This window comes from Eleutherodactylus coqui, chromosome 3 (assembly GCF_035609145.1).
Source record: "Eleutherodactylus coqui strain aEleCoq1 chromosome 3, aEleCoq1.hap1, whole genome shotgun sequence".
NCBI lineage: Eukaryota > Metazoa > Chordata > Amphibia > Anura > Eleutherodactylidae > Eleutherodactylus > Eleutherodactylus coqui.
Genome location: NC_089839.1, coordinates 301978277 through 301992096, shown reverse-complemented (window position 1 = coordinate 301992096; position 13820 = coordinate 301978277). Strand labels below are relative to the sequence as shown.

General features: G+C 47.1%; 1 protein-coding gene across 5 annotated transcripts in view; it reads left to right on the top strand.

Moving 5' to 3' along the window:
* SLC44A5 (solute carrier family 44 member 5) overlaps positions 1-13820 on the top strand; it is a 139934-nt gene that overhangs the window by 84755 nt on the left and 41359 nt on the right. For 3 of the 5 annotated variants that reach the window (XM_066597796.1, XM_066597797.1, XM_066597795.1), the window contains exons 9-12: positions 911-943; positions 5773-5856; positions 10523-10635; positions 12941-13072. In XM_066597796.1, the coding sequence (XP_066453893.1) occupies positions 911-943; positions 5773-5856; positions 10523-10635; positions 12941-13072 (362 nt within the window). The remainder of the gene's footprint in view (positions 1-910; positions 944-5772; positions 5857-10522; positions 10636-12940; positions 13073-13820) is intronic. The other 2 variants (XM_066597800.1, XM_066597798.1) reach the window with 1 other exon arrangement.

Sequence of the window (13820 nt, the reverse complement as noted above, 5' to 3'; positions counted from 1 at the left end):
ACATCAGATCTCAAAGATCTCCATCATTTCCAGACTCTTTCACATCTGTCATATGTGCTAAGTATGAACCTGCTCTCATCTATGAAGAGAACGGGGTACCAATGAAGGATCTGCCAATTCTAGTGTTGTCTGTCGAATTCCAATTGAGCTGCCCAGTGCTGGGCTGTAAGCATAGGTCTCAATATAGGACATCGTGCCCTCATGCTACCCTCATGGAGTCTGTGTATGACAGTTTGGTCAATAGTCCACTGGGGGTCATTTTGTAGGGCTCTGGCTTCTCCTGTACCTCCGGTCTTGATGCCAGGTTGATGCCCTTCTGTCTGGCTCTCCTCATATAACGGCTTGTGTCCTGCTATCTGCTCCATACCCTTGAGACTGTGTCGGGAGACACAGCAAACCTTCTTGCTCCGGCACATATGGATGTGCCATCCTGGAGGAGCAGGACTATCGGTACAGCCTGGTTGGGCTGCAGATAGCCCTCATGTACTAGTAGTGACAAGGACCCCAGCAAAACACCGAACTGGAGAAGAATCAGTCAGGAAGGAGAGAGGGATTGTCCCCTGTCCCTTTTTGGGGGGTCTTGCTGTCACCTCTCCGGTGCTCCTGTTGACACTTTCATTTGCACCAAAGCAGGTAAAATGGATTCACAATCACTTCTGCTTCCTGACTTGACAGATGGACATCTCTGAAGTGGAAGTGACTTGATGTTATACTGGAATGTCTACATCTTCCTAAACATTTTTTTGAGCATTGTAGTATTTTATGGTCTACTGGTAACCTATAGTGGGGTCCTGCATGGTATTAACCACACCATGGCTCATCATCCTCAATGTTGTGTAATTGCAGGATCTGTCAGACGTCTAATTACAATTTATTTCATCCTCATAACAACTTTTATTTTGTTTTATAGCCATGTAACTACCATTCAACATGGAAATCCAAGGTTACCAATTACATTTCCTAACATGTTGTGTATGGCTTGTACATGCTCAGCTAGAACAAAGCAATATTGACACTTACGATTCATACGCCACCAAGTCATACTCAGTATAAGCCCAAAAAAGTCAAGTTGGGATATTAAAGGGATATTACCATCTTGGGAATCCTATTTCAATGTGTTTGAAATTGTAAATCAATGTGCTCACCTATAAGGTGTCTTTTTCCGAATTGCTCCGTTCTCCAGACACACAGGGAGGAGGCCGGTGCTTGAACACATCTGCCATCTAAATGTGGTGGCCAGGATCTCAGTAGTGCATGCATACTAGCTTTCACCCGGCCGCCAGCTACCATGTGCTCTGCTATTTCTTTCTGTAGAACAGGTGATTTGAGCAGCAAACAACCGGAGGAATCAATATCTGCAATGTCTGGAGAACGGAGCATTTTGGAAATAGACATCGTATGAGTGAGCGCATTGTTTTACGATTTTGAACACATTGACATAGGACTCCAGAGATGGGAATACTTCATTAAGATGGTTAATCATTGCTAGGAATGTATGGAGTAATCCTTGGGATTGTGGGAGCGTAGTCTTATTGTCTAAACCGATGGTCACAACTGGTAGGGGTCTCTACAATTTACATAGTAAGCCTAGGGGCTCATGCAGATTGGCATTTATGGATTCGGTTTTCCTGTTTCGTCATGAAAGCAGAAAAATGGAGTCCTTGGCTGGAACGGATCTGCCATCACGGAACTGAATGGTGCTGAGCAGATCCCATTGACTTTAATGGAGTCTGTCCGAGTTCCGTTATGCCCTCCGGCATTTTCACAGATGAAATAGTTCTCAATGCTATGCTATTGTGTCCTGGACTTAAAGGGTTGTATCGAGATTACAAGTTACCCCTATCCACAGGAGAGGAGATAATTTGCTGATTGGGGGGATCTCACTGCTGAGACCCCCACCGATCTCAAGAACAGGGGTCTCGTGCCCCTATCTGCCTGTCACTGTGGGAGTCGCTTCTCACATGCAGTGACATCTGAATGAGTGGAGCGCTGGTCGAGCACGCACGGTCGACGCTCCATTCATGGGTATCTCTGCAGTCCCATTTAAAGTTAATGGAGCATCAACGCACTTGCACAGCTAACGTTCCATTTAGTCTCCTCCTCACTTCGGGAGTTGCAGTAACCCCACAGTGAGGAGGACGGGGACACTGGAGTCCTGTTCTTGAGATCAGCGGGGGTCTCAGCAGTGAGACTGCCAATAATCTGCTAGAAATGGGACACCTACTATTAAAGCGGTCCATCACTATAATGGAATGATGCCCCAGAAGCTAGAAATGGGGTAGGCCCACTTTGTAAAGTTTTTTTTGGTCCAAATTGTGCCCTTTTGCAAGGTACAGGAAGTAATTATTGAGCATCTACTCAATGTTAACTTTACATAAGGGATGACTGGCTCTCGAATAGAGGAAGCAGGGCCAGGCGGACACTGCTAGAGCCTATCAGCACTCCACCTTTGAGATTACGAAGCCCTACCCCATCTCTTGAAAACTTTCTGGATTGCCGTATGCAGGATTGAAGTATCTAGAGCAGGCTATAGGACTATGATTATAGTATCATTATGGCATATATAGGGAAGAAGCCGCCTCTCAAGCTTTGCCTCATAGGTACAGGCCAGTGGTTTCTCATTATAAATCTGGCCTTGAACAGATATTGCTATGTTCTAAAGCTGAATACATGGATGGCGCATGGAAGCCAGCACTGAACACATTATTATGACATGTCATCTGATATTAACCCATTAATAAAGACTATGCTGTGGTGACCACCCCCAAGGAGTCACATGTAATGTTGCTGGGGGTAACACCGGGCATCTCTGCTGCTGCTTTTACGCATGACATGGTTTAATCCCATTATTTTTCAGGCGAGCATTTGATAGTGTTGGGCATGTTGGGGTGCAGCTGTCATGACCAAACATTTTATAGGCTGACTACCGTCATAGCCTATAAAATATCTCCTTTCTAAGCGTGTGATGGATATATGCCATGCCAAGGGCCCTAATCAATGATGGACTTTTTAATAATGTATAAAGCCCTTTAGTTTGTAGTGTAGACCGAAGCTGAAGATTGAAGTTAATGCGGCACTGAGATAGCTGTCATACCCTAGGCTGAAAGACCCCTCCGCCACAAAAGAGACACCAGTCTTGTAAATGGCACATGGTAGGTGAGGGTCCCTGTTACAGATTTTGCACTGGGGCCAAGGGGCTTCAAGTTATACTCCTATTTCATTAGGTGGTGGTGGGGTTTAGACATCCTTAGGCACCAGGGGTGTTCGCAGACCCCATGGCTGTACCACTATTAGTAGTGGGGCAAATGTCTACATGAGAGCACAGGCTACTTTCCTACCAGCTATAAGCGGGCAGTTGTCTCATTGACACCAGGGGTTTACATTGCTGGCATGATTCCATAGCAATGGGCAGTCTAAAACAATGGATGCCAATGGGGGTAATCCTAGCCTAAGTATAAAAGACTAATTGTATGGTAGTCTAGTGCATTAATTCTAAGGGTGGTCTTACACATGAGATAGCTGGCTGCTGAATGACTCTCTTATACAGAAGTACACAGGGTTTGAATAAGCGAGCATGTGTTCTGAGTGTAGAAATCCGCTGACGGACACCTCTGGTGGCAGCTTATCTCCCTAGAGGAAAAGGATTGGGCTGTCAAAATTCAACTGTCTGAAACTTATCTCCACCAATATCTGCCACTGGGGAACAGTTGGGAGCCCCCATATACTGTATATTGGATGAAACTGCTGAAATTGGCGGGTTCAGCCTTTCTACAATGTGCGCGGCCAGCCTAAGGTTGGCATTACACAGGCTGATAGCCGCCCGAGTAATTGCTTAAAAGAGTGATTGTGTCTGTTAGCCTGTTTGAACGGGCAGTCATTCATCTATGCCTGTTTGCATTGAATGGAGGTGGATGGCTGGTGTGTTCCCAGAAAACTTCGCCTCTCGTCTCTCAACGACTATCGCTCCTGTGTGAGAGCGCAGGATAGTCTGTGGGATGGCTGTGCCTGACAGTCGTCCCGTTTAAGGAACCTTAAGTCCTTTCCAACATCTGCCTATTGCATCCATATCTTGTCTTGCGGGCGATGCACTTTTTTCTATTTTAGCTGTAGGAATAACATGAGCTATTTTTTTTTTAACTCTTGTTAAAAATGTACAGTAATGCGATATGATTTTTCTTAAAAAAAAAAAGCATTACATTCACTGAAAAATCACAGGTTTGAGAGTGCGATATCCGTCCGTGTTTCTCGGAACCAACATCACACTCGCCCATGTGAATCCAGCCTTAACCTCTTCATGGAGGTTCGAGGTTTGTATGGAGGGCGATCGGGGGTCAATCCCGCTCCATACAATGTGGGTGGCAGCTGTTTTGATGTTCAGGGGTCCCGAAGCTCTTGTCTCCTATAGCAACTAAAAAATATATATAAAAATCAGTTTAAAAAAGTTTTAGTAATTATTTTGGTATCATATTTGGTATCGCGGCGTCCGTAAAAGTCTGATCTATCAAAACCACACATTATTTACCGCGCACGGTGAACGTTATCAGAAGAAAAATAAATAAACGTCAGAATTGCGCTTTTTTTTACCCCATCTTCAAGAAAATATGTAATAAAAAGCGATCAAAAAGGCATATGGGCTCCAAAATAGTCCCAATAGAAACCACATGATGTCCCACAAAGAACGAGCCTGCGCACAACTATGTTGACGGAAAAATAAAAAAATCTATGGCAGGAAATAATTAAATTTTTTTCCAAAGATATTTTAACAGTAGTTCAGCAAAAAAAACTATATAAATGTGGTATTGTAGTAATTGCATCGGCCCACAGAATAAACTTATGTCCTTTTTGAGGCAGTATGTACACCGTATAAACAAGAACCCACCCCCACCCCCAAAGGTGGTAGAATTCCATTTTTTTTTCCATTTCATTCCACTTAGAATTTTTTTAAAGATTTTTTCAGTCCATTATATGGTACATTAAATAGCACCATTGAAAAATACAACTTCCATAAAAAACAAGCCCTCATACAGCGACGGTGATGGATAGATAAAACACTCATGATTTTTTGAAAGTGGGGAGGAAAAACTGAAAATAGGGGGGGGGGGGGAGGCCGCATCCTTAGGGCTCAGTCACGCGGGTGCCGATCCTCTTGTGTTTCTGCACAATAAGACCGCTGCACTGCAGGTGCGGACGACTCTCCGCACCGCCGGAAGAAAGAACACATGGCTGGCAATGGAGCCGGTCATGCAGAGAGTTGTCCGCACGCTGTGCGGCCGTTTTATCGTGCAGAAACACAGGCGGATCGGCGCCCGTGTGACTGAGCCCTTAAGGGATTAAAGTGGTCACAGGAAGCTCCGCTATATAATAGACTGCCTCCAGGCTGTACAGACTTGCTAGAAGTCCCTCCCAGCCGGAAGCTTGAGTAGAGGACAGGATAAGGATCCAGTATAAAGATATATAAGACAAAAGCAAAAGCAGGAGTCTTGCTCTAATACTTCACAGTATATAGCGTATATGAGATATCCGACCCATCATATTACTGAGCTCTGGATTGATTATGGCCCTCAGAATTCGTCTTCTTCATATTCCTAACATTTGCCTCCAATAACCCTCATATCGTTCTCCATGTAACACGTCTTGCACAGATATAACATGGCTGTTCTAGAACATACTAATTTACAATATAACCCGGTCTCTGCGCAGAAGTCTGCTTATTTTTGTGATATAATACATTTTGTGGTAATATTTTTTTCTTTATTTCCTTTTACTCACCAGCGGGATAAATGCCGTTCTTGATGCCCGATCTGTTGGGATGAGGATCTTTGAAGACTATGCGAGCTCCTGGTACTGGATCTTAATGTAAGTGTAATGTGTACTTATATACTATGGTGGCAAAAGTATTATCCCCCCATCATCCTGTCAGGTGATATGTGAGCATTAGGTATAAAGGAGAAGATCACACATCATATCCCAGTAGAGAAACCATCAGATGTCACCAGGTGTAGAGCTGACAACAGGGTCTGGTGGGGGGATGTCACCAGGTGTAGAGCTGACAACAGGGTCTGGTGGGGGGATGTCACGAGGTGTAGAGCTGACAGCGGGGTCTGGTGGGGAGATGTCACCAGGTGTAGAGCTGACAACAGGGTCTGGTGGGGGGATGTCACCAGGTGTAGAGCTGACAGCGGGGTCTGGTGGGGAGATGTCACCAGGTGTAGAGCTGACAACAGGGTCTGGTAGGGGGATGTCACCAGGTGTAGAGCTGACAACGGGGTGTGGTAGTGGGATGTCACCAGGTATAGAGCTGACAACGGGGTCTGGTAGGGAGATGTCACCGGGTGTAGAGCTGACAACAGGGTCTGGTGGGGGGGGGGGGATGTCACCAGGTGTAGAGCTGACAATGGGGTCTGGTAGGGAGATGTCACCGGGTGTAGAGCTGACAACAGGGTCCGGTGGTGGGATGTCACCAGGTGTAGAGCTGACAATGGGGTCTGGTAGGGAGATGTCACCGGGTGTAGAGCTGACAACAGGGTCTGGTGGTGGGATGTCACCAGGTGTAGAGCTGACAATGGGGTCTGGTAGGGAGATGTCACCGGGTGTAGAGCTGACAACAGGGTCTGTTAGGGAGATGTCACCGGGTGTAGAGCTGACAACCGGGTCTGGTGGGGGGATGTCACCAGGTGTAGAGCTGACACCGGGATTTGGTGGTGGGATGTCACCAAGCAATCAGTACGGACATTGCAGCTTCTGGAGCTTCCAGAGTCCACTGTTGGCCACGTTATTGGGGCATGGAGGCCATCCGGTGTGTGCGGTGCAGCCATGCTCAGAGATACCTCGTAAACTGACAGAACGTGGACAACAAAGCCTTGTATGAGCTGTGAAGACATCACACAAATAGTCTGCTCTCGCTCAGGGGGGGTCTCTTAGACCATTGGAGCATCCATTAGTACCAAAAGCATCCATAGGGAATGGCATGTGAAGGGTTACCATGGACGAGCGGCTGCATACAACATCACAGCAGTGAATGCACAATGGCGCCTTCGATGGGGCTCGCAGTGTCGGACTGTAAGTGAGCAGAAGCAAGTGTTGTGGGCAGATGAATCACAGTAATCATCTTCCGATCGGATGGCGGCACTTGGGTGTGGGGGTTGCCTGGTGAGCGGTTTCTACATGACTGCATCATCCCAACAGTGAGGTTTGGAGGAAGTGTGGTTATGGTGGGGGGAAGTGAGTTGCGTTTCTGCTGGGAAGGACGAGGACTGTCGGTTCTAGTGAAGTCCAACCTCAAGCCAATGGGTACAGACACCTCCCGGACAATGTGGCATCACCTACCCAGCGGTAATACTTTGGTGCAGTTCCATGTCTCCACCAACATGACGGAGCACCATGTCATGGGGCATGCAGTGTGAAGGAGCAGAACATCTGCAAAACAATCCTCCTTTGCTGTGAATCCGCCTCAGATTGGCCGTGAAATCCGCAAATGTGGATTCCAAAAGCATTTTTTTTGTTTTATGCATAATTTGATAAAAGCTCCGGAACAGCAAATCCACATGATTTGGTGCGGATATGTTAACCCTTCGGCCGTATTCACAAAATGGACCAATTTGCCGCAGCTTTTCCTTACCCACAAAAACACTGCATATTTTTCACACGGAATATCTGCAATGTTTTCATGGGTAAAAAAAAATCTGCCACGGCGGTTGTGGATTTTTTTTTGCGGATTTTGCTGCGGAAATCTGCTCTCCAAATCCGCAGCTACTGTTGCCAATTTGGTGCAGCTTTCAGCTTCTCTATTAACCCTTTCCAATCCACTGTCTGACGTCTAAAGACATTATGATTTAAGGCTGTACAGCTCGGATAGTAGAAGGCGTCCGTTGGCGTTCTCTTACTGCATATTGCCAGCCTCTCTGCTGTCGGAGCCTATCCAACGTGTCACCTCATGCAGTACTGGCTTTAGCCAGCAGATAGCGCCGTTGTATAACAGCAGAAAAAGAGTAAGCCCCCTAGGAAAACCAGAATACAAATTGTATGGGAAAGGGTTAAAGTCTTTCACAGAAATTGTACAATTTCTGCAGCAAATCCACTGCTGTAACTGACAGGCTGATGATGTAAATTGTGCACCGCAGGTCACTGATGTAGTGCAGATTTTTCCGTACCGTAAATTCGTGGGAAAGTCACTCCGTGTGACCAAGATCTCGGGGTATGCTCACGTTCACACAGGCTGATTTTTCCAAGAGACTTCCGTTTCCAAAGCCGTGGTAGATATCTGCAGATGAGGGCTTGGACAGATGAGCGTGTTTCACAATACGCTCGCCCCTGCACAAACTTTTTGTATCAGGACTCATTCGAACAAGGGAATTTGCGCAGCTAACTTGCATGCGCAAAAAAACTGTGACTATTAGAACTAATGGTTTCCTAGGGAAGCATTCAGACAAAGCAATTTTAGTCGCGCGCAAAATGAAAAGTCACACCTAAAAAGAGGACATGAGCGACGGAAATTCAGCAACTGAAATTTCATGCTGTGCAAAAGGATAGGTCCTGAGCTATATTTGGTGCAGAAGCCTCCATAGACTATGCGAGGCAGCTGGCAAAGAGAGTTGAAGGGATTTCCCTGCAGTGGGGAGAGAGAGAGAGGGATGAAGGGACCCCGGGGAAATCCTCTTCTTTTCCGTGGAGCTTCCCTTCACTGCAGAGAGAGAGCGATGAAGGGTAACCCCCTCCATCACCGAGGGCTCCCCGTAGCTGGACTGCCAGGGTTCCCCAGCAGGAGAGAAGGAGGAATTCTCCATAGTGGGACAGCTGGGATTCCCCTGCAGGGCAGATTGATGGATTCCCTCACTGCTAGGGAATGCCTCAATCTCCCCTGCAGGGGAACTGCGGCAGCCCAGCTACAGGGGAATTCCTTCTTCTCCCCTGCAAGGGAACTCCGGCAGCGCTGAGACAAAGGGAAGCCCCGGGAGTCCCCTCATCCCTGCGATGAAGGGAACCCCCGGCGGGACATTTAAAAAGTGCCATTCGGATGGACTTCGGGCTGCTACTGCGATCTCTCTCTCTCTCTCGCCCCCAAACTCCCGAACAGCAGCACATTTTTTTCTGTTGCTCATCAGCATTGTTTCAACACTGATACAGCTCGGGACTTCAGCGCAGAAAAGTCATCCATTCAGGATTCAAGATTTCTTCCCTATGTTTGGACATGGAGCTGCACATGGGTTTGGCCCTCTTCTGCTCGGCCTGCAATCGCCATCGAGAAGTTACTTGCCGCTACTTTTTTCTTCTGTACACAGCTTTCAAATTTGTGTGCAGAAAAAAACCTCCCTGTATAAAGTTTAGCGCCGATTCCCATTGACAGCAAGAGGACACTTTGCTGATACGGATTTAATGCAGAATTGGCGTGCATTCCGCGACACATTACTGCCGTTTGAATATACCCTTATAGGATACAACTCTGCTAACTCTACTGTAACGAGTTGGCCAACCGATGCCCATCACATGACCTGGACAGATTGGTTATTTCTGTTTAGGAGCAAACCGTACAAGGTTACTACTGAATGACAGCAAGCAGAGATCTTGATAACTGCAAGGAGCTGTTACAGAAAGTATGCTGGACAATTGTAACAACTTTCATTAGATGCTAACGGAACAGCCCTTTAAAGCTGGCCGTATAGATAAGAAGAAAGTTGGTCGAACTTTATACGGTTGGGTTCGGTATACAATCGGGTCGGGTCTGGTATGTGGTTGGGTTGGGTCTGGTATATGGTTGGGCCCGGTATACGGTTGGGTCCAGTATATGGTTGGGTCCGGTATACAGTCGGGTAGGGTCCGGTATATGGTCAGGTCCGGTATATGGTTGGGCCCGGTATACGGTTGGGTCCAGTATATGGTTGGATTGGGTCCGGTATACAGTCGGGTAGGGTCCGGTATATGGTCAGGTCCGGTATATGGTCAGGTCCGGTATATGGTCAGGTCCGGTATATGGTCGGGTCCGGTATATGGTCGGGTCCGGTATATGGTCGGGTCCGGTATATGGTCAGGTCCGGTATACGGTTAGGTCCGGTATACGGTCAGGTCCAGTATATGGTCAGGTCCGGTATATGGTCAGGTCCGGTATACGGTCAGGTCGGGTCGGGCAACCATCCTGCCATCAGGGATTTCTCTCTGTACAGCCGTCTCCACTGATGATCAGCGTTTAGTCCCAGATCGGCCTCCACCTTGTATCTATGACTGGATCCCCCCCTCTGTGAATGAGTTCTTGAAGAGTTAATAGATGGGACCCTCTTAATGACTTCCATCTGGAAGGTTCCTGGATGCTGTTTTTGATCTCCTATCTGCAGCTTTTATTATGTCAACTTGGCAAAGAGCAAATAATCTAATTTACTGACAAGTGATAAGGAATCTCTCAGGTGCCGGGGGTCTCGCTCCCTCCGAGGGTCCTAATTCTAAACAAACATACCATTTTCTGAATTGGCGATGCAAAAAAAAGAAATAAAATCTAACCTTTTTTTATCTGTTCCATGTGCTTCCCTCGTAGAGCCCTCTTTATTGCGATGGTCATCAGCCTCCTCTTCCTCATTCTTCTAAGATTCACTGCCGGGGTATTTTTCTGGATTTTTATATTCGGTGTCATCGGAGTCGTGGGGTACGGTAAGTCTGACGGGTTTCACTCATGCCGAAATTATGGGGGTCATTTATTTACAAAAAAAACAAAAACAGCTTTTAACCCTTTCCAATCCAATTTTGGATTCAGGGTTTCCTAAAAGGCTCTCCCTTTTTGCTGTTATACAACAGTGCCATCAGTGTTTGCGTGCCAGAGAGGCTCCGACAGCGGAGTGGCTGGCAATAGACGGTAAGAATACCCTGTCGGACGTCTTATGACATTGGAGCTGTACAAGCTTCATTCCGAGTGTAGAAAGATGTCAGACAGTGGATTGGAAAGGGTTAAAGGGTTTCCCCATCAGTGACCTTTATCCCATAATGTAGGAATGAGGATACATGTCTGATTGGGGTCCGACCAATAGGACCGCCAATGATGCCAACATCTGCGCACCCACATGTGCAGGCGTGACCACAGCTTCATGTACTTCAATGGGATGGAGACAGATTGCTGAGCGCCTCGCTCTCCCTCCAACGTGCGATTTCCCCGCGGATACGAGATGTTTTTGTAGCAAAAATGTCTCATCACTTCGGGGAAGTAGAGATCCTCTAGAGTGGCAGAAAGCTGCGGCGGAGGATCGCAGAGTGTTCCTCAATAGGAGATCCTGCATCGCATCGCATTGAACCTAGCCGCCGGCCCCATTGAAGACAATGGGCGATACGAAGGAAATCTTGCATGATTTTATCGGCTGTTAGGGTAGTTTCTCGCGGACTATTGCGATATCGCCACGAGAAAATCACGGTAAAATCGCGTCTTTGTTCACACGATTTTTGAGTGTCAACGCTGCTTTTTTTCTTGCAAAAACATGGCTGCTGCTTGCGATTTTCTAGCGCGTTTTTTTCGGGGATTATTCCGATTGCCAGATTGGAGTCAGGAAGGTATCTTCTTCCCTTAGGGTACCTTCACCCTGGCGATAAAATCGTGCGAGATTTGCGCGCTGCGAGACGGACAAATATGAAACCCATTCTGCGATGTTTTCCTGCATAGAACCGCGTTGCGATGCAGAAAACAAATCGCAGTATGTTCTATCTTTTGGCGATATCGGCCAATATTGTTGAAAGCAATGAGAACATCACTTTCCCCTGCTGCGGCTGTGACAGCTGCGGCAGGGGATTCCTTCAGCGATCTCCCATTGATTTCTATGGGCCGGTGCTGCTGCCACGGGCCCTATTAAAAACAGTGGAGAACTGTGCGATTTTCTGCTGCAGCTGTGACAGCTGCGGCAGGGGATTCCTTCAGTCCTGTTCCACATACTTTCAATGGGATCGACGGGGATGCAAGGCTGTTTTCTTGCACAAAAAGGCCTCCCATCCAGGGGGTTTCAGAAGGACTGCGAGGGCGATATTGCCCCCGCTAGTGTGCAGGAGCCCTTAAATGGGGAAAATTGGCCTCTGCCTCATTGGGGTTTTTTGCCTTCCTCTGGATCAACATTGGGGGGGGGGAGGGGAGAGGAAATAGGCTGAACTGGATGGACATCTTACATTTTTCAGCCTAAAATACTGTTAACCAATCTGCACATTTTTTTAAAGCTCCGCAGATAAATCGGCCGCATGTTTTTTTTATGCTGCGGAATTCTACTGTGGAATTCAACCCCGGAAATACAAGGGTTAAACCGCAGCAGACCTGCAATTAAAAACACGGCCGAATCCTCACCTATATGGTGGTAATTTGGGTAGCGGCGGGTTTACAATGTAATTGCTGCGGCTAGTCGGCTGCAGAATGTACGAAGCGAGTTCACCACGTGGGAAGCGGCATGAGGTTCTGCGGAGGGCGGCATGCAGCGCGTTGCGGTACTTTACAAGGGATTCTGGGTTTTGCTCCCGCCCGTTAACACGTTTGCTGTTGTTTCAATAACCTATGAGCGATACCTCAGTACATGATTGGGCGGCAGTAACATATATGGGTCACGTAGTTCTGGGCACTTCAGCAAGAGGGTAAAATATTGACTTTAGGCTTCGTCCTCGTTGCTGGGGACTGCTGGCCATCTTCTCCTTTGCGCCTCCAACGCTTTTCAGACCCTCCACATTATAGAGAGTAGCACTGAAAACAGGTCTGTTACCCTTTAAAAAACACTCCATGAAACGTTCAGGCTGGATTTGCTGTATTATAGTCGCCTCCGGTTTGGGCACAGGGTCATGGAAACGGGATGGGCATTAATGGTGTCTAGATCCCATCTCCAGGCCAAGCGAGAGGTCTCCCCTCTGTAGACGGGCAGTCTGTCTCTCTACTGATACCCCCTATGGGGGGAGCGCTGAGGTCTGTAAGGTGATTGGACCGTCCCTCTCTCTTCTGCAGGCATATGGCATTGTTTTTGGGAATATAACAACTTGAAGGGCGTCCCCGGATCCGACCTGACCATCTATGACATCGGGCTGCAGACGGACTTCAGGGTCTACTTACAGCTGAGGGACACGTGGCTGGCGTTTAGTAAGTATCTCCGTACATTGTGAGGGCAGATGGGAATGTATCACAGCATGTCCCTGATTTACAGCCTGATTATATTCCAGAGCTGCACTTCTTATGCTTCAGAGGTTAAATGTACCTGCAGTCTTGGTTTGTTCAGTGTGATTTATATTCTAGGAAGCTTTATCTTGTTACCATCCGCCATACATCAGTGTGAAGGAGATAGAACTAACTGCATGGAACAGCCTATTGACTGGTCCACAGGTGAATAGTGAGTGCAGCTCTAGAGTAACTCAGCATCAGTACAGGATAAGTAATGTATGTACACAGTGACTCCACCAGCAGAATAGTGAGTGCAGCTCTGGAGTATAATACGGGATGTAACGCAGGATCAGTACAGGATAAGTAATGTATGTACACAGTGACTCCACCAGCAGAATAGTGAGTGCAGCTCTGGAGTATAATACAGGATGTATCTCAGGATCAGTACAGGATAAGTAATGTATGTATACAGTGACTCCACCAGCAGAATAGTGAGTGCAGCTCTGGAGTATAATACAGGATGTATCTCAGGATCAGTACAGGATAAGTAATGTATGTATACAGTGACTCCACCAGCAGAATAGTGAGTGCAGCTCTGGAGTATAATACTGGATGTAACTGAGGATCAGTACAGGATAAGTAATGTATGTACACAGTGACTCCACCAGCAGAATAGTGAGTGCAGCTCTGGAGTATAATACTGGATGTAACTGAGGATCAGTACAGGATA